The sequence below is a fragment of the Oncorhynchus tshawytscha genome, linkage group LG13, assembly GCF_018296145.1.
Source record: "Oncorhynchus tshawytscha isolate Ot180627B linkage group LG13, Otsh_v2.0, whole genome shotgun sequence".
NCBI classification, from domain to species: Eukaryota; Metazoa; Chordata; class Actinopteri; order Salmoniformes; family Salmonidae; genus Oncorhynchus; species Oncorhynchus tshawytscha.
The window spans coordinates 4,418,063-4,429,204 of NC_056441.1; the positions used below are offsets into that span (position 1 = coordinate 4,418,063).

The following is an 11,142-nucleotide window of genomic DNA, read 5'->3' on the forward strand; positions in this document are numbered from 1 at the left end:
AGTTACTCTTTCCATACCTCTCCATCCCCCTCTACTTTCCCTCCCTCCACCCCTCCATCTCTTTCCCTCCATGGCTCCCACCTCCTTTCCCTCCATGGCTCCCACCTCTTCACCCCTCTAGCTCCCCACCTCTTCATCCCTCTAGCTCCCTACCTCTTCATCCCCCTCTAGCTCCCCACCTCTTCATCCCTCTAGCTCCCCACCTCTTCATCCCTCTAGCTCCCCACCTCTTCATCCCTCTAGCTCCCCACCTCTTCATCCCTCTAGCTCCCCACCTCTTCATCCCTCTAGCTCCCCACCTCTTCATCCCTCTAGCTCCCCACCTCTTCATCCCTCTAGCTCCCCACCTCGTCATCCCTCTAGCTCCCCACCTCTTGCTCTCCCTTCCTTACCCCTCTTGTGACTCCAAGACACAGCTGGACAGCTACATAGAGGACAGGCGTGTGTGTGTGTGTGTGTGTGTGTGGCCATTAGTCCCCATTAGTCCCCATGGAGGGAGGGTAGTCCAGAGAGCTCAGTACATTCCACTGGCCCTAGCGAAGCTCTGAGGTCACAGTAATCAGATAAGGAACATGCTTAAGAACACATAGGCTATGCCCCAAATGGTAGCCGATAAGGCCCTGGTCAAAAGTAGTGCACTATGTAGGGAATAGGGTTCCATTTGGGAAGTAGATATATTTACCCCTGCTCTTTCTCACAAGACCCCACTGCACTGTTGGGGCCCGTAGGTTGTTTTCCCTGTGGAGGTCAAGCCAAGTGTTTCCATTGTGACATCACATTCAGCCAGCTCATAGGCTTATCCCATTGGACGAGAACGTTTCCTAAAAATCTAAATGGCTGAATTATAATACATCCTGTTCCTGTTCCGATTGTCCTCCTTTCCCGTTCTCAGTGTTCCATTCTCAATGGTCTTTGTTTAAATCTTGTTCCTGAGAACTTTAGTACATTTCCATTCTAATCAGCAACATCAGCAACATCTCCACTACATTGTCCTTCAAGGCATGTGTTATACAGTACAATCATTTTTTCTTATTCTTGTCCATGTTCTTGAAAACGTACTTCAAACTTTAATGTCTTTAGTGGCACATGGCTCATTCCTAGTCACAGAACCAAACGTCTCTGTTTTCCTCATACATAATGCTGAGTGTGTTTGTTGCTGTGTCCCTTCTGGGCACCCTTAATGTGTGTGTGTTGTGTTGCGTTGCTCTCCCTGAAGAGTGTGTTGTCCTCATAGTCCCCAAATAGTTCAGATAACTGGGGAGCAGGTCACCATCAAGGTTCATCCCTGCTCCCGACACCAGGTCCAGATATCTCTCTCTGGGCTTGGTGTAGCTGGCCTCCCTCCAGGTCCAGATAACTCTCTCTGGGCTTGGTGTAGCTGGCCTCCCCCTGGTCCAGATAACTCTCTCTGGGCTTGGTGTAGCTGGCCTCCCCCAGGTCCAGATAACTCTCTCTGGGCTTGGTGTAGCTGGCCTCCACCCAGGTCCAGATAACTCTCTCTGGGCTTGGTGTAGCTGGCCTCCCCTCAGGTCCAGATAACTCTCTCTGGGCTTGGTGTAGATGGCCTCCCCAGGTCCAGATAACTCTCTCTGGGCGTGGTGTAGCTGGCCTCCCCAGGTCCAGATCTCTCTCTGGGCTTAATGTAGTTGGCCTCCCCAGGTCCAGATAACTCTCTCTGGGCTTGGTGTAGCTGGCCTCCCCCAGGTCCAGATAACTCTCTCTGGGCTTGGTGTAGCTGGCCTCCCTCATGGGTAAATGCAGATGGCCCTTCTCCTGGTAAGGCGAAGCTTGCTGCATCTCCATCTCCAGGCTTGGAGCACCAGGCCGGACTCAGACCACAGCTATGCCAGGAAAGGTGTACTGCTCCTGGGCATAGCGCTTCTCCAGGTGATGGGTGATGGCTAGCTGGAGGAGGTGGAGAAGCTCTACCAGGTTGAGAAGGAGAGAGACTCCAGCGATGGTCTGGGTGTAGATGGTGAAGATGGTCTTCTCCGTGGGTCTGGAGATGAAGCAGTCCACCGTGTGAGGACAGGGGTCGCGGACACACTCGAACCGGGCCGGGATCACGAAGCCATAGAGGTACCATAGTCCGACAATGAAGCCGACCTCCAGGAGGACCTTGAGGAGGATGCTGGCGGCGTAGGCACAGAGGAGACGGCCCTTCAGCTTAGGAGCCTCTGGGAGAGCTTTCACCACCTTTCTCCCTCCTTTCTCCTCCACTAGTTCTTCTATCTCATCCCCCTTTCTCACCTCCCTCTTCTTCCCTCCATTCTTCTTTACTCCTCCCCTCTCTTGTCCCTCACAACCACTCTCCTCCGACCTCTTCTTCTCCTCATCTTCCTCCTCGTTCTTCTCCTTCGCAGCCCTCATGGCCACATACCCAAAATAGAAAATAGTCGGTGTGGAAACAAAAATCACCTGGAGCACAAAATAGCGGTAATGTGATATGGGGAAAGCTTTGTCGTAACACACGGCGGTACATCCAGGTTGCTTGGTATTACAGACGAAGCTGTTCTGTTCGTCGTCCCAGGCTGACTCTGCGGCGGTGCCCAGGACCAGCATGCGGAACAGGAAGAGGACAGTGAGCCAGACACGGCCCACCCCGGTGCTATACTCCTGCCCCTCTTCCAACAGCTGCTCCAGGAAGGACCAATCAGCTCTGGACATCCTCTGTCACCTGCAGGGGGAGACAGGTGAACTCATGTTAACGGGTTAGCACGTAAACACACATATACAGGTATGAGATGTAAGTGTCCATGCACAGACGTTCGCTTTCTAGCTCTCTCTCTCCCACACACACACACACACACACACACACACACACACACACACACACACACACACACACACTTTCTATGACACAATGGTGAAACATCTGTGAATACATGTTGGGAAATTGTGTGTTAATAAAACATAGTGTTTCTACATTATTATGTTAATACACTATTATGTTAATACATCATTATGTTAATACATCATTATGTTAATACATGATTATGCTAATACATCATTATGTTAATACATCGTTATGTTAATACATTATTATGTTAATACATCATTATGTTAATACATCATTATGTTAATACATTAGTATGTTAATACATTATTATGCTAATACATTATTATGCTAATACATTATTACGTTAATACATTATTATGTTAATACATCATTATGCTAATACATCATTATGCTAATACATTATTATAACCTCTTTCTATTTTAAAACACTTAAAGTTTTTTCTTAGTCTGTTTGTGTCTGAACTGACATCTCGCATGTTATTTTGTAAGGACATGTTATTTTGTAAGGACATGTTATTTTGTAAGGACATGTTATTTTGTAAGGACATGTTATTTTGTAAGGACATGTTATTTTGTAAGGACATGTTATTTTGTAAGGACATGTTATTTTGTAAGGACATGTTATTTTGTAAGGAAATGTTATTTTGTAAAGACATGTTATTTTGTAAGGACATGTTATTTTGTAAAGACATGTCTTGAGTGATCTAACTTGTAGGTTTGTAGAACAATAGAATGTTTTTTACTAGAGATCATGTAAACACAACATAACACCCCTTAACCTTCTCTCTCCATGAGTTCACCACCCAAACATTTTCCACCTTCATGTTTTGGTCTTAAGGTGTGATATCATACAATGAGCCTCCATCAATAGTTTTCAAACATATGTTATTTTAGGCTTTCTGTCTGTATCATATTACCCAACACAGCTGTGGTTCAACATATGACTTTTATTAGTGTTTTATTATACTGATTTGAATACAGCAACGTTGCAGTTCTTGTCCCAAACCGGTGTGCCTGGCACCTACTACCATACCTCATTCAAAGGCACTTCAATCTTTTGTCTAGCCTATTCAACCTCTGAATGGCACACATACACAATCCAAGTCTCAAATTGTCTCAAGGCTAAAAAAAAATCCTATTTAACCTGTCTCCTCTTCTTCATCTACACTGATTGAAGTGGATTTAACAGGTGACATCAATAAGGGATCATATATATATATATATATATTTATATTCCGGACTCTGACATTGCTCGTCTAATATTCCTATATTTTTCTTTAAATTGTACACACTAAATTGTGTCATTCGTAACTGCAGCAGGCTACAGGGAACAGCTGGATAGGGGAAACGGGTCCATTCTAGCAGCAGGCTACACATTGCTCGTTCTAATATTCCTAGTAATTCCTGTCTATTTAGATCTGTGCATTTGGTCTTTAAATGATGTAGCTGACACACTAAATTGTGTCATTCGTAACTGCAGCAGGCTACAGGGAACAGCTGGATAGGGGAAACGGGTCCATTCTAGCAGCAGGCTACAGGGAGGAAGGAACAGCTGGATAGGGGAAACGGGTCCATTCTAGCAGCAGGCTACAGGGAACAGCTGGATAGGGAAAACGGGTCCATTCTAGCAGCAGGCTACAGGGAGGAAGGAACAGACCTGCATCACTATACTGACACCATTTCTGTTTCTAAAAGGACTTATTTGGGTGTTTTTTTTTTGCTTTTGTTCATATGTTTTCAGAGCCCCAGCACTGCACAATGAGGAAGAGGAAGTGAATCGCTGGTCCAATCAAATCAAATGTTATTGGTCGCATATTTAGCATGTGTTATTGCAGGTGTACCGGAATGATTGTTTTTGGAAAGTTTCTTAAAAACGTGTCTGGACCTCATTTACATTTTTTTTTAAAATAGAGATTTGGTTGTAAAATATCTAACTTCTCCTTTAATAATAATGAGTTGAAACAATTAGATTTGTTTTTAACAGTATAAGCACACAGTCCTGTGGCCTACGGTAAGTGTATCACCGCATCTGCCCAGAGGTCTGGACTTCTATGGTACAGAAGGTTATGTCCATCTCTTGTAACCAGGGTCATTGCTTCTGTTCTAGCTGTTCCCAGCTGTCATACCCCACTGGGCAAAAAAGAATGGTTGAATCGACGTTGTTTCCACGTCATTTTAACCCCCCACCCCACACACACAAAAAACATTTAAAAAAAATCTGTGATGACTGAATCAACAATGGAAAACTAATTGGATTTGCAAAAAGTCATAACATCATAACAGCATTTCGTTTCCCACCCTACTGTAACCTAAATCCAATGACATTGTGAATAGTTTTGTTGATTTCACAGTGAATTCACGTTAGTTGACAACTGGGGTGGCAGGTAGCCTAGTGGTTAGAGGCAGGTAGTCTAGTGGTTAGAGGCAGGTAGCCTAGTGGTTAGAGGCAGGTAGCCTAGTGGTTAGAGGCAGGTAGTCTAGTGGTTAGAGGCAAGGAGTCTAGTGGTTAGAGGCAGGTAGCCTAGTGGTTAGAGGCAGGTAGTCTAGTGGTTAGAGGCAGGTTGTATAGTGGTTAGAGCAGGTAGTCTAGTGGTTAGAGGCAGGTAGCCTAGTGGTTAGAGGCAGGTAGCCTAGTGGTTAGAGGCAGGTAGCCTAGTGGTTAGAGGCAGGTAGCCTAGTGGTTAGAGGCAGGTAGTCTAGTGGTTAGAGGCAGGTAGTCTAGTGGGTAGAGGCAGGTAGTCTAGTGGTTAGAGGCAGGTAGTCTAGTGGTTAGAGGCAGGTAGTCTAGTGGTTAGAGGCAGGTAGTCTAGTGGTTAGAGGCAGGTAGTCTAGTGTGGTTAGAGGCAGGTAGAGACAGGTAGTCTAGTGGTTAGAGGCAGGTAGTCTAGTGGTTAGAGGCAGGTAGTCTAGTGGTTAGAGGCAGGTTGTATAGTGGTTAGAGGCAGGTAGTCTAGTGGTTAGAGGCAGGTAGCCTAGTGGTTAGAGGCAGGTAGTCTAGTGGGTAGAGGCAGGTAGCCTAGTGGTTAGAGGCAGGTAGTCTAGTGGGTAGAGGCAGGTAGTCTAGTGGGTAGAGGCAGGTAGCCTAGTGGTTAGAGACAGGTAGCCTAGTGGTTAGAGCAGGTAGCCTTGTGGTTAGACAGGTAGGTTAGTCTAGTGGTTAGAGACAGGTAGCCTTGTGGTTAGAGGCAGGTAGCCTAGTGGTTAGAGACAGGTAGCCTAGTGGTTAGAGCAGGTAGCCTTGTGGTTAGAGGCAGGTAGCCTAGTGGTTAGAGGTAGCCTATTGGTTAGAGGCAGGTAGTCTAGTGGTTAGAGCTTTAGACTTGTAACTGAAAGGTTGCAAGTTCAAATCCCTGAGCTGAGAAGGTACAAATCTGTCGTTCTGCCTCTGAACAAGGCAGTTAACCCACTGTTCCTAGGCCGTCAAAATAAGAGTTTGTTCTTAACTGACAAGCCAAGTTAAATAAACTCAGCCAAATGTAAATCAACACGGTTATCATGTGCCCATAATGTCATGAGATTACTTTTTTTTGTTTAAAGACCCGTTATGGAATGAAAGCGCTGCATCTCGTACCTATCAGTTGTGAAGTTCGGCTATTTTCTTTTGTTGACTTGACAGTACTCCGTAGACGGTGGGATGTTCTTTAACCAGCACTCCAGTCGGAATGAGCGGGGAGCATTTTCCAATGCATTTTATTGGCCTGCCCACAGGAACTTGGTCCAGGAAAGGAATGGGTGAATTCTAAAAATATGAATCTGTTCACTCCTCCGAGATGGACTGTCGATCTAGAAGGGTTTATTTGTTGAACTACTCATCTTGAATAAGTGATAGACCTTCAAGTTGATATCTGCAGCACTTATCTTATCAAAGTTGAGCAATAGGTATGGAAAGTGGTGTAATCTATGCTACTCAATTGACCAGTTGTCCCGAAACCATAAAGGTATGAAAAAAAAAAGCTTTCAAAACGATAGATTGGACACGTTGTATTTTCATCGAAGTTCGTTGATTTATTCAATTCCTAAGTTAGAGTTAACCACTCGTTTCGTGAAATGTCCCGTAAATCCACACAATGGCGCCAGTCACCGCTTTTCTAGGAAGATGACGCACCAGCGGAATGAGCTGTTTGCTCCGTTAGTGTTGTTCAATGAGCGGTTAAACCATCGATGCTGACAAGGAAAAACACTAAATTAGTGCAGAAAATAGATCGATACCTTCAGACGATGTGTATTATTTTCTTTGGATAAGATATCAGAAGATCAACCCGACGGAAATGGAATTAGCATAATAAAACAATCCCCATAAAAATCAGCCAGTTTAAACTAGAGATATGGTTTTTTTTTTGCATTGGATGCTTCTCAAACCACCGCATCCGCCTATGTAACACTTCCGCATCCGCGGAGAAAGTTGACAGAGCTAGAGCGGTGTTTGTCAGACCATGAGACATCCCAAAAATCGGTATTCTCACAAAATCGTCTGTAGCGTCTTGGTTACCCACTAATATGACCCATCTGTGTAAAGGTGAGACTCACAAACTCGTACATATCGGTTGTTTTGCTCTAGGATGCCCACAGGCCTCACTCATCTGAAGGTCCTGATACCGGGACAAAAACACATGGAAGTACTGCATATATGGAGAATGTCTAGTGACTGAAATAAGGGGTAAAATACACTACATTACCAAAGGTACACCACATTACCAAAAATACACTACATGACCAAAAGTACACCACATTACCAAAAATACACTACATGACCAAAAGTACACTACATTACCAAAAGTATGTGGACACCGGCTCGCCCAACATCTCATTCCAAAATCATGGGCATTAATATGGATTTGGTCCCCCCTTTGCTGCTATAACAGCCTCCACTCTTCTGGGAAGGCTTTCCACTAGATGTTGGAACATTTCTGCAGGGACTTGCTTCCATTCAGCCACAAGAGCATTAGTGAGAATCACTGATGTAGGCCTGGAAGCAAGGCCTCGCACCATCTCATTGGCATTCAATTTCATCCCAAACTGTTGCCACGAATTTAGAAGCACAGAATTGTCTAGAATGTAATTGAATGCTGTAGCATTAAGATTTCCCTTCACTGGAACTAAGGGCCTAACCCGAACCGTGAAAAACAGGCCCAGACCATTATTCCTCCTCCACCAAAATGTAATAAACTAACTTGTTGGAAAGGTAGCATCCTATGATGGTGCCACTTTGAATGTCACTGAGCTCTTCAGTCAATGTTTGTCTATGGAGATTGCATGTCTGTGTGCTATATTTTATACACCTGTCAGCAAGGGGTGTGCCTGAAATAACCGAATCCACTAATTTGAAATAAATGGTGTCCACATACTTTTGTATACAGTTGAAGTCGGAGGTTTACATACACTTAGGTTGGAGTCATTAAAACTCATTTTTCAACCACTCCACAAATTTCTTGTTAACAAACTATAGTTTTGGAAATGTCGGGTAGGACATCTACTTCGTGCATGACACAAGTCATTTTTCCAAACGTTGGTTTACAGACAGATTATTTCACATATAATTCACTGTATCACAATTCCAGTGGGTCAGAAGTTTACATACACTATGTTGACTGTGCCTTTAAACAGCTTGGAAAATTCCAGAAAATAATGTAATGGCTTCAGAAGCTTCTGATAGGCTAATTTACATAATTTGAGTCAATTGGAGGTGTACCTGTGGATGTATTTCAAGGCCTACCTTCAAACTCAGTGTCTCTTTGCTTGACATCATGGGAAAAACAAAAGAAATCAGCCAAGACCTCAGAACAAAAATTCTAGACCTAAAAGGGGAGGCTTGTAAGCTGAGGAACACCATCCCAACTGTGAAGCACGTAGGTGGCAGCATCATGTTGTGGGGGTGCTTTGCTGCAGAAGGGACTGGTGCACTTCACAAAATAGATCGAATCATGAGTTAGGAAAATTATGTGGATATACAGTATTGAAGCAACATCTCAAGACATCAGTCAGGAAGTTAAAGCTTGGTCGCAAATGGGTCTTCCAAATGGACAGTGACACCAAGCATACTTCTAAAGTTGTGGGAAATGGCTTAAGGACAACAAAGTCAAGGTATTGGCCATCAAAAAGCCCTGACCTTATCCTATCGAAAATGTGTGGGCAAAACTGAAAAGGCGTGTGCGAGCAAGGAGTCCTACAAACCTGACTCCGTTACACCAGCTCTGTCAGGAGGAATGGGCCAAAATTCACCCAACTTATTGTGGGAAGCTTGTGGAAGGCTACCCGAAACGTTTGACCAAAGTTAAACAATTTAAAGGCAATGCTACCAAATACTAATTGAGTGTATGTAAACTTCTGACCCACTGGGAATGTGATGAAAGAAGTAAAAGCTGAAATAAATCATCCTCTCTACTATTATTCTGACATTTCACATCTTAAAATAAAGTGGTGATATTAAATGTCAGGAAAACTGAGACTAAATGTATTTTGCTAGTAATCAGTAAATACTTTTAAACAGTTATACACTGAGTTTATTAATATCAATACAGTGCCTTGCAAAAGTTTTCATCCCCCTTGGCATTTTTCCTATTTTGTTGCATTACAACCTGTAATTTAAATAGATTTTTATTTGGATTTCATGTAATGGACATACACAAAATAGTCCATATTGGTCAAGTGAAATCAAATAAAAATCTTGTTTAATTTTTTTTTAAAGTCCACCTGTGTGCAAATCTAAGTGTCTAAGTGTCACATGATCTGTCACACCATCTCAGTATATATACACCTCTTCTGAAAGAGTCTGCAACACCACTAAGCAAGGGGCACCACCAAGCAAGCAGATCAGGGTTGGGTTATAAAAAAATATGCAAAACTTTGAACATCCCATGGAGCACCATTAAATCCATTATTAAAAAATGGAAAGAATATGGCACCACAACAAACCTGCCAAGAGAGGGCCGTCCACCAAAACTCACGGACCAGGCAAGGAGGGCATTAATCAGGGAGGCAACAAAGAGACCAAAGATAACCCTGAAGGAGCTGTAGAGCTGCAAAGCTCCACAGCGCAGATTGGAGTATCTGGAGTATCTGTCCATAGGACCACTTTAAGCCATAGAGTTGGGGTTTACGGAAGAGTGGCCAGAAAAAAGAAGAAAGAAAAAAAATAGTCAAACACGTTTGGTGTTCTCCAAAAGGCATGTGGGAGACTCCCCCAAAATATGGAGAAGGTACTCTGGTCAGATGAGAATAAAATGGAGCTTTTTGGCTATCAAGGAAAACTTTATGTCTGGCGGAAACCCAACACCTCCCATCACCCCAAGAACACCATCCCCACAGTGAAGCATGGTGGTGGCAGCATCATGCTGTGTGGATGTTTTTCATAGGCATGGAATGGGAAACTGGTCAGAATTGAAGGAATGATGGATGGCGCTAAATACAGGGAAATTCTTGCGGGAAACTTTTTTCTGTTTCAATATTCCAGAGATTTGAGACTGGAATGGAGGTTCTCCTTCCAGAAGGACAATGATTTTAAGCATACTGCTAAAGCAACACTCGAGTGATTTAAGGGGAAACATTAAAATGTCTTGGAATGGCCTAGTCAAAGCCCAGACCTCAATCCAATTGAGAATCTGTGGTATGGCTTAAAGATTGCTGTACACCAGCGGAACCCATTCAACTTGAAGGAGCTGGAGCAGTTTGCCTTGAAGAATGGGCAAGAAACCCAGTGGCTAGATGTGCCAAGCTTATAGAGACAAACCCCAAGAGACTTGCAGCTGTAATTGCCTCAAAAGGTGTCTCTACAAAGTATTGACTTTGGTGGGGTGAATAGTTATGCACGCTCAAGTTTTCCGTTTTTTTGTCTTATTTCTTGTTTGTTCCACAAAACAATATTTTGCGTCTTCAAAGGAGTAGGGTCAATTACTAGCTAAGGAGTAGGATCTATTACTAGCTAAGGAGTAGGGAATATTACTAGCTAAGGAGTAGGATCTATTACTAGCTAAGCAGTAGGGTATATTACTAGCCAAGGAGTAGGATCTATTACTAGCTAACGAGTAGGATCTATTACTAGCTAACGAGTAGGATCTATTACTAGCTAAGGAGTGGGATCTATTACTAGCTAAGGAGTAGGATATATTACTAGCTAAGGAGTAGGATATATTACTAGCTAAGGAGTAGGATCTATTACTAGCTAAGGAGTAGGATATTTTACTAGCCAAGGAGTAGGATCTATTACTAGCTAAGGAGTAGGGTATATTACTAGCTAAGGAGTAGGGTATATTACTAGCCAAGGAGTAGGATCTATTACTAGCTAAGGAGTAGGATCTATTACTAGCTAAGGAGTAGCGTATATTACTAGCTAAGGAGTAGGCTAT

At 43.5% G+C, this 11,142-nt stretch overlaps 1 protein-coding gene across 1 annotated transcript; it reads right to left on the bottom strand.

The window, feature by feature from the left end:
• Nucleotides 1-252: 252 nt before the first annotated feature.
• On the bottom strand, nucleotides 253-7,204 carry LOC121839027 (gap junction alpha-6 protein-like). Its single transcript, XM_042295066.1, is given in 2 exon segments — nucleotides 253-2,677; nucleotides 6,372-7,204. A coding segment is annotated over 1 exon segment (1,395 nt). The 5' UTR covers nucleotides 2,668-2,677; nucleotides 6,372-7,204; the 3' UTR covers nucleotides 253-1,272.
• Between the last annotated feature and the right edge of the window lie 3,938 nt (nucleotides 7,205-11,142).